The sequence below is a fragment of the Gallinula chloropus genome (assembly GCF_964237585.1).
Source record: "Gallinula chloropus genome assembly, chromosome: 1".
Classification (NCBI taxonomy): Eukaryota; Metazoa; Chordata; class Aves; order Gruiformes; family Rallidae; genus Gallinula; species Gallinula chloropus.
In genome coordinates, this window is record NC_140085.1 from 23,435,310 (window position 1) to 23,452,913 (window position 17,604).

The 17,604-nt window shown below is 38.9% G+C and overlaps 1 protein-coding gene across 1 annotated transcript in view; it reads left to right on the plus strand.

Moving 5' to 3' along the window:
* SLC41A2 (solute carrier family 41 member 2) overlaps nucleotides 1-17,604 on the plus strand; it is a gene marked incomplete at its 5' end in the record, with an annotated part of 47,241 nt that overhangs the window by 17,378 nt on the left and 12,259 nt on the right. Inside the window, 2 exons of the mRNA XM_084272032.1 lie at nucleotides 6,089-6,236; nucleotides 6,800-6,879. Coding sequence (XP_084128158.1) covers nucleotides 6,089-6,236; nucleotides 6,800-6,879 — 228 coding nt within the window. The remainder of the gene's footprint in view (nucleotides 1-6,088; nucleotides 6,237-6,799; nucleotides 6,880-17,604) is intronic.

Consider the following 17,604-nt stretch of genomic DNA (forward strand, 5'->3'; position numbering starts at 1 on the left):
CTCTTTTGGTGGCACATGTAATTATTTAGCTACCACTAAAATGGCTGCTTCTGCTCTTTATATTTTTCAATGCGTTTGTATTTCTTTCTCTTAGAAAACAGCCTTTCTAAAGCAAGAACATACCACAAAGACCTTGGAAACGTGGTTTCCAAGATACATGTATTTGAACTATGAAATAATAACAAGGAATAGAAGTATGGAGTAGCTTCAGCTCAGGAGAGGTACATAAAGTTGTGACTGGCAGTGAAGAGGCATTTGGAAAATGATTAGACAACAGATTAAAAAAAAGTTAAAGAAACTTTTTTACACAACATGTGATTGGGATGTGGAACTTAGTGCCATGGTGTATTAAGAGAACCAAAGTCATTTTAGAAAACTATTTGAATAAACTAATCAGAGAAGAATCCGCTGAGGTGTACTGAGTGGAGGGGTGCTGACAGAAACTTGAATGATGAAATCCCTGAGGCAGACAGCAGCAGCAGCTGGCAGAGCACACTGAAAGAAACATCACTCTAAATTTGTCCTTTTCTTCTTTCCACAGGCCTGACTGTAGTCAGACCTGGGGTACGGTGCTAGATGAGACCTTCGGCCACATCCAGCCCATCCTGCTTTCTCAATGCTAGAATAATGAGCACAGTGGGAATGTTATAAAGCAACCCACAGTTTATGGGCCAGTAATGAAGCTGTATTCTGAAGCTCTGAGCTGTATTCTGAATTAACTATTTTCCCCTACGGTTTACTAGGTTAACTACTTAAATGTGCTGAAACAAAGTGCAAGTTTCTGGCTCCTTTCTGGAGGAGAAGAGTTGTTTTCAGCTGAGAAGACTGAAAGGGGGAAATTATTTCTGTCCAAGCTTTCTGTTTGTCTGTAGCAGAGCTGTGTGCCTGTCGTCGCTCAGCCTTTGGTCTGAGAGAATGCTTCATGACATGCCCAGAAGAGGCAGGGGAAAGGACTGTCCCGAGGCTAGGGCCAAATCAAACGTCTTATCTGGACGCCATCGTATATGTAATTTCTTAAAAGTTATTTTTTAAAAATAACGGCAAAGCTGTCAATGGGGGTTTAGATAGCAGAAGGTTAGGAGCTCGTTCAGGCTCCCGGCCCAGCCGGGGAGAGCCGGGCCGCTGGGTGCCTGTCACGGAGCAGCGAGGCACTAGAGGGCGCCCCAGGACCGTCGCCCGACGGGCGCGGGGTCTGGCAGCGCGCGGGGCCGCTCTGCGGCGGGAACACCGCGGAGCACCGCGGTGCGCGTCATTTGGCAGCGGGGCTCTGGGGCTGCGGTTAAAGCTTGCTTGCTTCTTTTAGTTTCTTTCTCACAGAGCGTGGCCTATATATATGCAGTTATCTCTAGTGTGGTGGGGTGGGGACCTTTAAACGCCATCTAGTCCAACCCCCCTGTCAGAGCAGGATCACCGAGGCTAAATGACACAGGAATGCATCCAGGCGGGTTTTGAATGGTTCCAGAGAAGGAATACTCTACAACCCCTCTGGGCAGGCTGTTCCAGTGCTCCGTCACCCTCACAGGGAAAAAGTTCTCCCTTATATTCACATGGAACTTCTTAATGTTTGAACTAAACCTACCCTGCTCTAGTTTAAAACCATTGCCCCTTGGCCCATCACTACATGCCCTTAAAAACAGGCCTTCACCAACTTTCTTAGAGGCCTCTTCTTCTACTGTAAGGTCACTATAAGGTCTTCCCTGAGCCTTCTCTTCTCCAGGCTGAACAACCCCAACTCTCTCAGCCTGTCAGCGTGTTGGATCCAGACTGAGAAGACAAATTTTGTGATTCATATTATTGTTTTCAGGTTCCTAACAGTTGCTCTGAAGTAGTATATTTTCAATTTTCCTCTCAGTACTGTTCAGTGGCACTGCGGTAGGTATCAGTAGATACCCTGCACAAGGAATAAAACATTAAGCATCTCAGTTTTCTGAACTACAAGATGAATTTATATCACTGTTTACTAAAGGGATGAGAGCTTAAAGTAAATGAAGAGCAGTAACGGACTCAGTTAAGAACCTTGACTCTTTCCTCTTCCTTCCTGTCTTCTTGCCTTTTTAAATTTAAGGACACAGTCAGATGTTTGCTGAAGAGTTGGGTGCCTTTAAGTGTTGATCTTACACTGCAGGATGGTACAAATTCTATAGCAGAGCCAGGTTGAGCAAGATTCCTTTTACCATGTAAGCTACCTCTTACAAAGCTACCAAAATAGACTTGAGCCCTAAAAGAGGAATCATTTATTCCCTCTTCCCATTCTCCAGCTATTGCAGAATACATTTTATTCTGTGAATTAAATATGAAGAGGAAGATGGCCCATCATTCCTTACAAGGTGCATCTCAAGGCTAACATCTTTTATATTTTTATAGTAAGGTGTTCTGCAGTAGAGTCTTCCATAGTTTAAAAAAAATAAAAGCCCTGCACTCTATTCCCCAGAGTTAGGTTGGAGCTGAGTAGTTTCAGTGATCCTGTAGGTAACTGGAGTCTATCATTGCTCACTTGTGACAGGTCCTGTAATACAATTCTAAACAATTAATTGCTTCTACAGTTCTGATTTTAATTCCACTTAATAGACAGGCAATAGTTCTGGTAGTGAGCAACTAAGCATTGCCCTAATTTTTATATCATCTTTGTCTAAAAAAACCTGGACAGGGTGAATTTAAGTTGTCTCATCTAAAACTTACAAATGGATTTACATGTGTACCTGATTTCCTCCTTGTTTAGGAGTGCAGAGATGGTTGATGGGCTTTTTTTTTTATTCATTCCCTCCAGCACTTCAAACAGAATTCATTGTTCACTTCTTGGACTGATTTCAATTCTATCTGTGTGCACCTTCCCCCCCACCAGAAGAAAGGAATTTATCATATAATTACTTATTATACTTTACATATTTTTAGTGCTCTGTAATTCTTGGTCTGTGTTCTTGGACTAGCTCTTCCAGTTTGGAGACCAGTGCAGCTGGTTAAATACTCTCCCTTTTTTCATGAACACGTTGTAACAAGTTCTTTAGTTGTTAGTGGCCTTGAAAATAATTTATTGTAAAAGGCATACTTTTTTGAACTTTAATTTCCTTTCCTATGTTGGTAGAAGTTCTGTAGTGAAGAGTACAGTGGCTTAATTGTTGATGTACAAGTGAAAGAATTCGTTGATCAATTAGGATAATGTTCATCTCTGCATCTATATTTTCCTGTTGAATGTTTATTTGCAACAAAGGATCTTTGCTGACCAGCAGACTTTACTTTTTAATGAAATTGGCAACCTCTCCAAAAATGTGGCAGAGCCTTGGAACTTGTGTTGTGCCTTTTTCTATTATACTAAATATACTACATTAGAGTTGTTCTGTCATTCTGACCTTCAAATCAGTTATTTGGCATATGGTACATGCCTATGCCTCAACTTCATTCCATATGAGAATCATAGAATCATAGAATGATTTCAGTTGGAAAAGACCTTCAAGATCATCAAGTCCAACCGTCTATCCAGCCCTACTACGTCCAACACTAGACCATGTCACCAAGTACAACATCTACTCTTCTTTTAAACACCTCCAGGGATGCTGGGTGACTCAACCACCTCCCTGGGCAGCCTGTCCAATATCTAACAACCCTTTCAGTAAAGAAATTTTTCCTAATATCAAACCTAAACTTCACCTGGAGCAACTTCAGACCGTTTCCCCTTGTCCTTTCACTAGCAACCTGGGAGAAGAGACCAATCCCCAACACACTACAACCACCTTTTAGGTAGTAGTAGAGAGTGATGAGGTCTCTACTACTCAGTCTCCTTTTCTCCAGACTAAACAATCCCAGCTCCCTCAGACACTCCTCATAAGATTTATCTTCCAAACCCTTCACTAGCTTTGTAGCCTTTCTCTGGACATGCTCAAGCATCTTGATGTCCTTCTTGTAGTGAGTGGCCCAAAACTGAGCACAGTACTCCAGGTGCAGCCTCACCAGCACTGAGTACAGGGGAAGGATCACTTCCCTACTCCTGCTGGCCACACTGTTCCTGGTGCAGGCCAGGATGCCATTGGCTGCTTTGGCCACCTGGGCACACTGCTGGCTCATATTCATCTGGCTGTTGTTCAACACTGGAGGTGTCTCTCCTCCAGACAATTGTTGAGCCTGTGGCTTTGCATGGGGTTGTGACCCAAGAGCAGGACATGACACTTGGCCTTGTTGAACCTCATGCAATTGGCCTAGGCCCATCTATCCAGCCTGTCCAGGTCCCTATGGCAGATCAACACTCCTGCCAATCTTAGTATCATCTGCAGATTTACTGAGGATGCACTCGACTCCCTCATCCATGTCATTGATAAAGACATTAAACAGCACTGGCACCAGTACCGAGCCCCAGGGAACGCTGCTGGTGACCGGCCTCTAGCTGGATTTAACAGAGAAGAACAGAAAGAAATGGGGAAAGAAAAAGTAGCCAGGATAGAGTATGATTTATGTCTTGGGGGGAAAAAAAGGGAGAGGGGAAAAAGGAAATTCCAAAACTTTAAATAAATAGGTGCAGAATGAATGATGCCTTTCCATGTGACTAATTTTAGTGCACACAGGGATCTTTCTTCATTGTAAGTGGATGCATTACCTGGACAGTGGGTAGTTTAAGAACTTTACTTTTTTTACTTTTTTATTGTTTGATAAAACAAAACTGTAATTATCAAATAAAGGAATCACGTATTGTGTGTACTCTTTTGAGTAAGAACTCTTTGCATTAGGCCCACCTCTTAGTTCGTAGAAAAAGGAGAAAGGAGGAAAAAAAAAAAAAAGGCACCACAAAGGAAGGAGAGAATATATTGTAGGATGGTTAGATAAGGAAAGGAAAAAATTAATTCTCTTTTGGGTTTTGTCTCATTCTAATAGCTTTCTACCTTTAGCTTACCCTGTGAAAGGTATCTTACTATCTTCTGCTGTCTCTGTTGTTACCAGTCAATGCAGAAGTGTAGTAACTTCTAAAAACTTCTACAGCAATTCTTCCAGGACTAATTTTAGATCCACCAAGATAACATCAAAGTAGTAATTGCTTGAATATGCTGCCTTTGTAATAAGCCATAATGCATGGTTAAGAATATTTTTTATATACTAAATATTGTCTTTTGTAAAGTGTTTGTGTGTTCTATATTAACTACTTCAACTTGCTAAATAAAAATGCAATTTGCATTAATACCTGTCCAAATTCTGAAAGTTTAGACAGAATGTATTTAACATTAAATACATGGCAACATTGCTCCATTTCTCATAGAACAAAATATATGTAAAAGTGGAATGTTTGCATATTATATATATTTTTACCATTATGATAGATTTTCCATTTATTTCTTTACTGTTAAATTAGGAAGTCTTGAATCACTGTGATAGCTTCTGTGTGGATGGGATTATAAAACCAAGTAATCTGAAAAAAATAGTATTCTTTCTGGGAGACAGCTGTTTGCTGTATAAGCTCAGCTTCATGATGGTACACACTGGTGTATGCAGTTGCGTTCCTATGAAATGTGATGCATTTCCGATGGATAGGTGCAAGCAGCAGAATCGTGGCTGGGAATTTTCAGACTTAGATTGGTTATAAAACAACTGAGCTACAGATATAAATGTCTCAATATTGCATACTGTGCTTGCATCATTTCAGATATGCTATTTCTGGGACAATTACCATATTATCTGTGCTTTGGAAAGAAGGGGATAGACATATGCTATGAATTTCTGTATAAACAAAATACATTTTTAATATATACAGTTTCTTTTTTGTTTTGGTATTTATGTTACAATATAATGTTTTATATTCCACGTCCTTATTGCATTTTTATCATAGAGCATCAAACAAAATTCCTCTTCAAAATTCCTTCTTGGTACAGATAGTTCTGTCCTTGAGGAGATGGCAGACAATCATCACAGATGGCAGATGTTAACCATATTGTTTAGTGCAGTAGTTGAAACTTTAGTACAGCAGTGATAAAGGCTATTAAAATTCCTCAATTGCATGATTTAGATTATAATTTATTTTAGAGTTCTAGATTAGGAAAAATACATAAGAATGTATTGAAAGTAAAACAGTTTTTGTTTTGTTTTGTTTATTTTTCTATTATCATTCTAGAGACATATTACTATGTATCTCCTTTGGTTGGTGCCTTTTTTTTGGCTCTGACTCCGATGGGGATTGTCATAGCTGCCAAACATCCAGCTACCAGAACTGTTCTCCATTCAGGATGGGAGCCTGTTATAACTGCCATGGTTATAAGCAGGTAAGTCTGGTTTGCTTCATCTTGACAGTCATCCTGTGTCTCCGTATATCTTATTTAACATGTGACTGTAACTGAAAGAAACATTAAGAAGCATCTAGGATGTAGAGTGTGAGTCAAATTTAACCATTCCAAGAAAAGGAAGTTGCAAATTTAAGTTCAAGGTGGGAAGAAGTTGGGAAGGCAGCAGTCGCCTGTGGCAAGGACTGGGCAGGTGTGTGGTATCAAATGAAGGGAATAGTGAGCTGTTCATCTCCTGCAGTTTCCAGTCCAGATTGTACACTGATCTGAGTGATTATTTAATTCAGTGAAAGTTATGAATCTTAAAAGTGGAGTGTTTGGCTGAGAATCTATGGTCTTTGTTATACAAGAAGCCCATTTTAATATATGAACAACTATGGGAATGATAGTCTGTAGCTGAGAACAAAGTAATGGGGTAGGAAGAAAGATGAATTGAGAAGAAAACTGTGTTTGAAGATGTTCTAGGACAGACTGCTAAAAAAGCTTTTAAATACTAATTAATGTACCCGCTTGCCTTATTCTAAATATTGTACCTTGTTTTTCAGCATTGGTGGCCTTATTCTGGACACAACTGTATCTGATCCTAATTTGGTTGGAATTGTTGTTTATACCCCAGTAATTAATGGTAAGATTCTGACAGGATTATGTGCGACTATGTATCACTTGATATACTTTGGTCTGAGAAAAGTCTATCACAGTAATTTCTGTTATACCAATTAGTACTGGCTTAACCAATATGCCAATTAGTATACCAGTCAGCACCAAACTGCTGCTGATTGACTCAGTGTTGGTCAGCAGCGTGTCCGTCCTTTAGCTGGCTGGTATTGAGTCTGTTAGACCTTCTCACAGAAGCACCACTACCAAAACTTGGTAGGCATTTTCCAGGTGTGTAAAAATATATTTGTGAAAATTTGATCCTTAAGTGTTCTATCATCTAAGGGTAGCCACAATTTAAGTTTATAAGAACAGTTAATATATAGTTTTATAGGAACACTTAATGTTAGACGGAAGCAGTTTGGAAATACAGGGTGTTTTTTAATTCTACAGTATCACAGGGATAATACATAGGTAGTCTGCAATAATTACAATCACCAGATTTGTTTCCACCGTATAGAAGCCTAGCTGTTCTTTTGCCCTTTTGTATTTCTCCATTTGATTTCTTACCTTATTTTGCACTTTAATGTATTGTTGATTTTTAAACCATTTTTCCGATTATCAAGATAATTCTGACTTCTAAGTTTTGGCTTATGAAATACTTTTGACTTAACTTGACCTTTGCAAATTCCATATGGGTACATTCTGTTCTGTGTTCTAAGCTATCTATTAAATGAATTACAACCATTTCTTTTCCCCCGTTGATAATAAGCTGTTAACATGGACTCTGAGTTTTAGTTTTCAGCCATATTGGCCTGATATCATTAATGTTCCAAGGGCTGCTAATGGAAATGTAGCATGAGATAGCACCAAAGCATTCTGCTAAGCTTTACTACAACTGAAACTTAGTACATCTATTGCTGTGCCCATTAGGTAAGATGTTTAGTTAGAGGAGGAAATCATATTGTTTTGACAGAAGCATGTTCTTGGCTAATTCATGTTAGCTCTTGTTTTTCAGTTTTCACGTTTTCTAGATGGTTCTGAATTGTATTTTTAATATTTTTTTAATACTTATGTAGGAATAGAAATCTCACTCATACAGATTCTCCAGATCACCCTTTTTGGCCCCTATTTAAGATACATCTTCTGTTTTCCCCACCACAGCCCTCTGGTATTCTCTAACCTCCAATTTAATCAGCATGCAGTAATGATCACTGATAATTCATGGATTGTTCATCTAGCTCTCTAAGGATGCACTAAATTTAATTTACCCTCAGGCCCTACAGACTTAATACGCATCAGCTTGTGATCAGCCATCACTGTTTTTATGAAGGCAGTAGACAAGAGGAACCGAGTATTTCAGTCTTCCAGAGAGTCTGTTGCTTGTTCTTTCCCATTAAGAGGCTTTATTTCCTTTCTTCTTTTTTAATATGAAGCATTTCTCTGTTGCCCTTTGTGTTCATTGCTAACTGTAAATTCAGTTTTACACTTCAGCTTCTATGCTTCCTTGTCTGTGCCTTGTCTTTATATTAATTTGAAATTGCAAGTACTTACACACATTTTGTGTGCTTCCATTTTGATTTCCAGCTACCTAAAGAGCAGGGAAGGCATGTTGGTCATTTTCTTTCACAGAAATTGGCTGTGAAACCATATTTGCTATGTGTTTACATTTTACTTTTTTAAACAGTTTTAGCTAATGATTAGACTTAAATAAATAATATTAATTGCTGAGAATGAAAACTTACTATGAGCACACCTCTAGAGAAGAGTATAAATGTACCACTTTGTTTCTGATTTTCACTCCTAAGTTTATCAACAGAATTAAGACAATGCACATACATTTTTTTGAACTATCTTTAGAGAAAAAGAACCAGCCAAAAGCTGTATGAAGCCCTGGAGCATGAGCTGACAGGTCAAAAGATCCTTGAAGAATTGGGCAGGTGGAATAGAGGGAAGGGGGGGTGCTATTGGAGTGGGCAGGGAGAGGGTCCAAGAAGGCAAAGGTAGCAAGAGGCATGCTTGTATCTGTGGCAGTTCCACAGTGGTTCTGCAGTGATGATTCCTGTGATGATTGTACCACCATTATGATTGTACCACCCCTATTCAAAATGTTGTTTTTTCATGAGAAGTTTTGTATTTCTAGACTGTTCTTAGCTTTTTGGATCTGTCCCTCGGACAATATCCCGCAATGCCTGACAGTGTCATTTTCCAAGCCACACCAGGTGCCTTACTCCATTGATCATCTGGGTTTTGCATGTTTTTCTCCTTCTTTTCTTGTTATGTGTAAAGCAGTCTTTGCCAGCTCTCAAAATTTAAGCTTTTTCAGTGGCTCGTAATGGACCATCAGCGACTTGTTCACAGTCCTGTTCTTATTCTCAGGACCTTTGCTATCTTCCCAAAGTTAAACTCCATATTGTAAGAAGAGAAAGCTCATACATAGCTCCATTTTTGAGTTCTTAACAAGGTGACAACAAGCCTAATAGGCCGAGACTAGAGTTTTTGCCATGCCAGAATATGGTGAAGTTAGCATAAGGCCTGTGGCCCGTTACCGGTAATAGCAATACTACTTCTGCAGTGCCACTGGGTGACAACAAAAGTACTAAGGGATCTAGTTTTCTATCATCCACAAAAAAGCAGAGGGAATCGATGTGTAAGTGTTGTATGTGTGCGTGGTAACCCTCTCAGAATTCTGAGGATAGAGGCATTTCTATAGGGAAAATATGTTCTGTGTAGAGGATGCAGATTTTTCTGGTACACGTCCTGGAAAAGGAAACTGTAGGTGATTTTTTTTTTGTTCCTGTTAGATTAGCCTCTCCTGGGTTTCATAATTCTACTGGCACCTTTTGATATTACTGGTCAGTATTGTGCAGTAAACCAGAGCTTAGGAAATCTTTCAGTTAAAAAAAGCATATTTACTGACACTTATTTACTGTCAGAAAAGGTGTGCTAGACCACTTAACAGATGGCTTTTATGTATTACTGTTGCAGAAAGCTTTCCCAGCCTTGGAGTTCTTATTGTAAGCCTAACTAGCAAAATAAGGTGAGGGTTTTCCCCTCAAAACTCTTCTCAGGTGCCTTTTGCTTTCTCTTACCTTAAAATTTGCTGCTCCTATGATACAGGAAACCTGAAAGAAACCAGGGAAACCTGGAATAAATATTGTAACCTGATGGGATTATGTCTAGCCAAAAATTTGTGGACAGTGTAAATCTGTCCAGGATTTCAGTCTGTCACTGTTCTTTTTCAGTGCCAGTTGCCATATCTTGAAATCCAGATCAGTATGTGGTGCAAAGTCATCAGGTGTTAGGATTCCTGTGTGTGCCATTAAGGAGCTTCCAACCTGGTCCTGCCGAGGTGACTTGTGTATTCTTAGGTGGGAAACAAATTACTTTAATCACGTATGTTACAGTGTGAAGCCATAAATCTTTTGGTTTAAGGAATATTGGTCTGGAATTTGAGCAAGCTCAAAAGTTCCTACCCTTATTAACAATAACTGCAAATATTTGCCAAGAATATTAAAACGGATTTTAAGCAGACAGGCATTTATAGTCAGCTCTCCTGCTGGTGGCCAGAAGTATTTTACAACGGCTTTTCCATTTTCCCCCGTTAAACACATTTCTTGAGATGAATAATTATTTTTAATTCTATGGTTGGTTGGGTTTAATTATAACTCTGCTTTTTAGAAGTAATTCATTTTGCGGTTTCAGCCATTGTGGTACTTAAAAATTACTGGAGATTTAGATGTCTGTGTTTGATGTACTGAAGTTCCGAATAAAATAACTAGGCATGAGCTTCAGCCTAGATACTCAAGTTGATCTTTATGTTTTCAAATGGATGAGATAGTTAAAGTTTGAAAATCCTCTTACAGCATCACAGCATGTTGGAATTTGGCTCAGGAATTGCAATTTGTGAGTAACTGTGCTCCTTTTGTGCATAAAAAAAGATAATGCCTTAATTATATTCCTCTGAATATACAGCTGAAATGAACTAAGGTGCAGTTACCAGAGCCACATTCCTCTCCATTCTTGTGGGATATCTTCTAAGTATTTGCATTTCAGGAGTTACTGCACAGTAAAAAACGTGTTGGTAGACCTTACCCCATTTTTGTAGAGTTAAGGTTCTGCAAATTAATTCTGAAAACATCTGAAAATCAGAAATGCTTGGCAGGCTTTATGTAGAAAAAAATTGCCTTCGCAGATGGTTTGAAGCAATACTCTGTAAGGGTAACATAAAACTGTTGTAGTATTTCTTACTCTTTGGCTGAACATGTTGTAAGATTATTTGGTATCTGGAGGGAATAAATGTAGATCAAGGAATATGAGAAAGCCATATGAGAAAATCTAACACAGAACTTACTGAATGTCTGTTGTCTGGGAGATGAAAGTTAAGCTTATGTTGTATATTCCCCAAACCATACCTTTTTATCTATTAGTAGGATAAATTGAATGACAAACTTTCAGGTTTTTCAGATTGTGTAAATTGTGTGCTTTGGAGAATATGGAAAGAAAATACCCAGAAACCGTTCATCCTCAAAAAAGAACATGCATTTTTTAATAACTTTGTATATTTTTATCTCTTACAGCATAATTGTACTCTCAGCTTTCACATAACATAGCAGTGCTTTGATTGGAAGATATCGAGACAGTTTAGCATCTGAAATTTGCCTCTGTAAATTACAAGGAAAAGCATTAGTGTACCTGTATGTTATTAAAGCAATTTGGCTGGGTGGAAAATTAATTTTTCTGCATCCTGAATTGGAAAGAGTCTTTATTTTCACATGAAAATGGAGGCAGGCTTTGATTCTGGATATTGAATTCCAATGCATTAGTCATCATTAGTTTCATGACTTTTTAGTTGCTAGCCTGTACATGGGAATCTGCATATTCTGTGCTATTAGAGATGTGTGTTCTTTCTTTTCAATCTTGTAAATTTTTCATAAGATGTCAGTATTTATTAGTTTTCATGTCAAAATTATACACAGAATATTTTCATTTTTTAACAATCATGGAACAATTTTGAATTAGGCATAAGAAAGAAATTATTTATAAGCCAAATGAAACATAAACTACTCAATTTTAAAATATCATCATTTGCATGTATAATGTTGTCTCAAAAATGTCTCCTAAAAACCATGCCTAGAGGAAAAGGTAATCATTTCCAGCTGTTTCCCTTCAAACATTTTTAAGTGTTAAAAGAAATATTACAAAATGCAAAGGAAGACAAAGGAAATATAGATGAAAACCCAACATTAACAAGTACCTAGTTAAGCTAGGCTTCCATTCTAAGTATTTCATTTGTATAAAACATGATTTTTAGTTAGTGATAAGGAGGTCAGGGAAAAAGTTGATCTTGAATTTTCTGAAAGATAACCTGATTATTCAATAAATGTATAGTTTTTATTCATTATTGTAACTGAGATTCTTTTCCTTTCTCTTAATTTCATTTTTGTAATACAAATGACATCAAAGAGCAAGTTGTTGTAGAACTCCAGAAAGACAAATTGGCACAAATTAGTGTTTTGAACTATGATGGATTGTACACAGGAATGCACAAAACACAGAATGTTCTTGCCTTATTTCTCTTGATATAGTTACAAGAAAATCAAACTGGTAGTTGTATTGGCCTCATTCTTCCCTTATGAGGGTATCAGTTGTCCCTGCGTCAGACTCACTCCAGTGAGTCTATTTCTTGCACTGGGAAGCCTGGGAATGGATGTGGTACTTCAAAGGTGGTCTCACCAGTGTGGCTTACAGAGGAAGCATCTCCTCTGTGGACCTGCGGGTGATACTTGTCCTGATGTAGCCCAGGCTGCTGCTGGCCTTCTTTGCCATGAAGTTGGATTCCAGGGTCAAGGTCAATTTCTTGTCCTCCAGGACCCCTGGGTCCTTCTCTGCAGAACTGCTTTCCAGATGGTCAGCTCCCAGCCTGTACTCGTGCATGGGGTTATTCCCACCAAAGTGCAGGACTTTGAGTTTCCTCTTCCTAAACTTCATGAGTTTCCTCTCAACTCAGTTCTCCACCCTCAGAACTGCAGTACAGACCTCTGGTTGATCAGTCACTCTCCCCTTTTTTCCCTGGAAAATGTCGCCCTGTTTATCAAATACACAGTGTAAGGTCTGAGGGGAAAAGCCAGCCTGGTGTGCTACCCAGAGCACTGGATGGTCTCGGACTAGTCTGTGTCAGCAACACCCATCCAGCTTCCCTTAACTTCTGGTTTTATACCTGCAGGGGAAGTTACGAGCCACAGACTTGTTTTGAAACATTCCTTAAGTTGCATCGGTGTAAAGTACTTATAATGTGTTTTTCAGAATAGTATGGTTACTTCTATTATTAGAAAAAAACCCCTTTCTCCAAATAATGATTAATAGAATCACCCCTGTAGGCCTATTTGCAAATACATGACATGATTTTGGCTCTACTTTGGCTATGGTTTTCTGTGCTTGTTAGACAAAGAGCTGTGATAATTTTCAGAAGTATTTATTCTTGCTTAGCCCTAAACTGGCTTGATAAAATGATGAGGTTCTCAATTTGCTTCTAATGCTGTAAGTCAGCATGACACCCTTCACACTTCAGCAGACAATGTCTCTTCTGCTTACTGACAATGAGCCGCTCTCGTATTGAAGTTAAACACATCAGCTGTTCTGAGGAGAATGCAGTAGCAGTTGCAGGATTTTACTTTTGAAAGAAATTATTTTCCTCTGTGTTGTAGTTCTCAGGAGGATGAAAAGAAGCTAACACTGTTAGTCTTTTATTATAAAGTATTTGCTGTGATGGCTGCAATAATGTTTTCCAGGAAAAAAAAATCTGACTTAAATGTTCATGGAAACAGTCCTCATACATGCCTACAGAGATTTTCATAATATGAGCAGCTGCTGAAGACACAACCATTTTATGCATTGAGAAGATGCTGAGAAGCTGTCAATTTTGTGTATTGACATCTTGTCAACCTACGTGGTTTTATCTTTTCTGCTTCTTGCAGGGATCCGATTGATCTAATACTGCCAAGATAACTTCACATGCACAGCAACTGCTGTTATAAAACAAACTGGGTATCTCTGTACATACTGAAGCTATTTATTCCATGCAAGCACAGCTTTGTACAAGTAATTCTGTGACCAGCAGAATCATTAAATTAATTCTATGCTAATTTGTAACCTGGGTTTTTAGAGTACCAGACAGCCCTTTCAACCCCCAGTATTGCCTGTGACCTCATGTCCCTGCAATACCCGCTGCTCACAATGCTCTCTCCATTCTTCCTCTGCTTTCCACAACATTCCTCTGCATTCCCCTCCTGTGTCACTGAACTACTGGATAAGCAAGAGGCATCATGCCTAGCTCCAAGCTAGGTGCTGGTTAACTCACACTGTTAACTATGAGGCTCATACTACTGCCTTTCTCTCACTGAGAGCAGAGGTTTGAATCTTTCTCTTTGTTTACCTGGCCACTGTTACCATTTTGTTAGCTTGTTTATCCTTTCTTGGAGGTAGGTAGTATTTGTATCCCTGTGTCAGACATGGTTGAAATTGGCCAAAGGTTCAAAAATAATTAGAAGGAAGAATTGGTAGATGAATGGACAGAACTAAAATGCAGTGTCCATCAGCATACGTTGTTAGCTGATTGAGACAGAGCAGGATGTATGGATTCTAGAAGGTTTTTACACTTGAGTATACCTGCCTATCTTCTATGAGTTACAAATATACTACTAATAATAGAGTATTGAGACTGAGACCAAATGAACTTTAAAATAATTTTGCTTAACATGTGAATATTGCTTTTCCAGTTAGCTAAAATAGATGTGTATGTTCAACATCTATTTTCTATTTTAATTAAAACTAATGTGTTACACCTCTTGAAATCACACTCCACGCTGTCTGTTTTGCACCTCTTTTTACCAGTGTCTCTTGACTGGCCAGTTTGTTTTAGTATCACTTTTAATACTTTTCAATCACTTTTTTTTGTTACCTACATGAACACTACGGCTTGGGACATACATATGTTGGGACATAACATTGTTTCTCTAAACAATGGTTATAAAAGTAGAAAAAAACCCACATTGATTAATAGTTATCCATCAAAGGACTGAGAAGCAATCTCATACCTTCCTGCCCATGTCTCTCTTGTCCAGGGTTTTTTTATTGCCATTTTAAATGGGCAATTTTCTGTTTTCCTTAATTCTTTTCTCTCATTCACTTTCCCTTGTTATTAATTAGGGAATGAGGTCCAGATCATCTATAATTTTTCTGATTGTCTCAATTTGTTGAAGCAGATAATTATCAGTCACAAGAGGAAATTGCAAGCACTTGAAATCTGGAGATTTTTTTGTGCCAACATGGTTTATGATTGCATTGCTACAGACCTCAAAGCTTACCTTGGAAAACAGCCCTATTTACTTCTCATGCTATATGATAGATATGGACAGTGAAAGAAGAGTTTACTAATTTTTTGCTTTTAATATTCTTGTGAATATGTCAGTTATTGCAGTTGTTAGCCTGCTTTTAATTACCAAGATTGCTTTTATCCCTTCTTTTTTAAGCAGAAACTGTTTCATATTTTCCAGTCATATGGCAACATCCCCAGCTTCATAGCTTTATTAAGAAACGGTTTTACATAACAGCTTTTTCATAATTCAGTCACAGAAATTATCTGATCGCCATCCAAATACAGTGCATTGATCCTTAGTTTTATTTCTGTCTCCCTTTCCATACCTTATTCTCATTTGTCAGAAGTCTCAAAATTATTGTTCTCAGTCAAAAGACAGACTTTAGACCCTACTTAGATTGGTTTTAATCTGTTTAAACCCCTTTTGTAGTTTATATAAATCCCTTATTTATGATTCTGTAGTTTATTTTAAAAAGCTATTGTTGTTTTAATTTTCTTTGCAAAGACTGACTCAACCTTTCAGTAGTTCACATTTAGTCCCAATATCTCCTGACTGAGATGTTGCAAGTCATTTTCATAATGAATCCTTTCTGCCAACTCCCTTACTTTTTTTTACCTTATTTCCTAATTAATATTTAAAGCCTTTTGTTTAAAAGTCCTACAACCTTGTTAGGGTCTGCAATTTTTGGTTGTTAAGCAGTGGTGAGACAGGAAATCTGTGTCCTCAATCCTACATGTTTGTCCAAACCAGGCCATTCAAAAGAATTTAATAAATAGCATCTTCTGGTGACCATAGACATTTGTTCTGCATCCAAACAAAGCTCTAAGCATCAGATAAACAAATCAGTTCAACTATGATAAACAAGAGTTTTCTCCTTCCAAAGTTGGGCAAGATCTGCCTAATTATATCTTCTTGCTATGTGAAGCATCTGGGAAAAACAAGCATATGCCTGATAAGCAAGCAGACAGCTCTGTAGTGTATAATAGAATTTTATGCTAGTGCTACTGCATCCTGCAATGTAGATAGAACAAATTGGTTTAGTTTTCTATTCACTGAAGTAATAATGTATAGAACAGCCAGATTGGAAGGGACCTTGAAAGATCATGTGGTCCAACCCTTCATGGGAAAGGGAGTCTAGATGGCATTATTTACAGAATCACAGAATCATTAGGTTGGAAAAGACCTTTGAGATGAGTCCAACCATACCTGTCCTCTACTAACCATATCCCTGAGCATCTCATCTACCCATCTTTTAAATACATGCAGGGATGGTGACTCAACCTCCTCCCTGGGCAGCCTGTTCCAGTGCCCGATAAGCCTTTCGGTGAAGAATTTTTTCCCAGTGTCTAATCTGAGCCTGCCCTGGTACAGCTTGAGGCCATTCCCCCTCGTCCTATCACCTGTCGCTTGGGTGAAGAGACATTTAGCACCCTGTCCAGTCGTGCCTTGAAAACTCTAGTGGTGGGGACTCCACCGTGTCCCTGGGGTGGTTGTTCCAGTGAATGGTTGTTATCACTGTGAAAGAATTTCTGTATTATATTAAGGTGAAACCTTTTCTGGTGCCTGGTGCAACTTGTACCCATTGCCCCTTGCCCTGTCCATGTGTCTACTTGTGGAGAGAGAGCCTCTGTCCTATTTGTAGCTGCCTTTCAAGTGCTGGAAAACTGTGATGAGGTCTCCCTTAAGGCTTCTCTTCTCCAGGAAGAAAAGACCTAACTTCTTCAGTGTTTCCTGCTAGGGCAGGTTCTTCATCCCTTAATCATCTCTGTAGCCTTCCTTTCAACCTTCTCTAATCTGTCCACATCTTTCCAGGATTGTGAGGACTAGAACTGGACATAGTACTCCGGGTGTGGACTGACAAGTGCTGAGTAGAACAGGATGATCCTGTCTGTATCTCCGCAAGTAGTGATAGATGCAGCCCAGGACCTGATTTACCTTCGTTGCTGCAGCTACACACTATTGAGTCACGTTCATTGTGTCCCCAGATCCATTTTAGCAGGCTGCTCACCAGCCTCTACTGGGCTTTTTGATTATGTTGTCCCAGGACTTTGCAGTTGTCCTTGCTAACCTTCATACTGTTCTTGCCAGCCCACTTTTCCAGCCTGTCCAGGTTTGTTTGTAGAAGGGTCTCCCTTCTGACATGTCCACCACACAGTTTAGTGTAACCAGCAAACTTGGTGAAGGTATTTTCAATCCCATCATCCAGGTCTTTTTGAACGTACTGTGTGGGGCCCAGTATCAACACTGCAGGATGCCTCTTGTGCCAGCCTGCCAGCCTGAGCAAAACTGATCACCCTCCTCCGAGTGCGACCTATTAGCCAATTTCCTACTCATCTCGCAAATTATCCATGCAGTCTGTAACTTGCCAGTTTGACTAG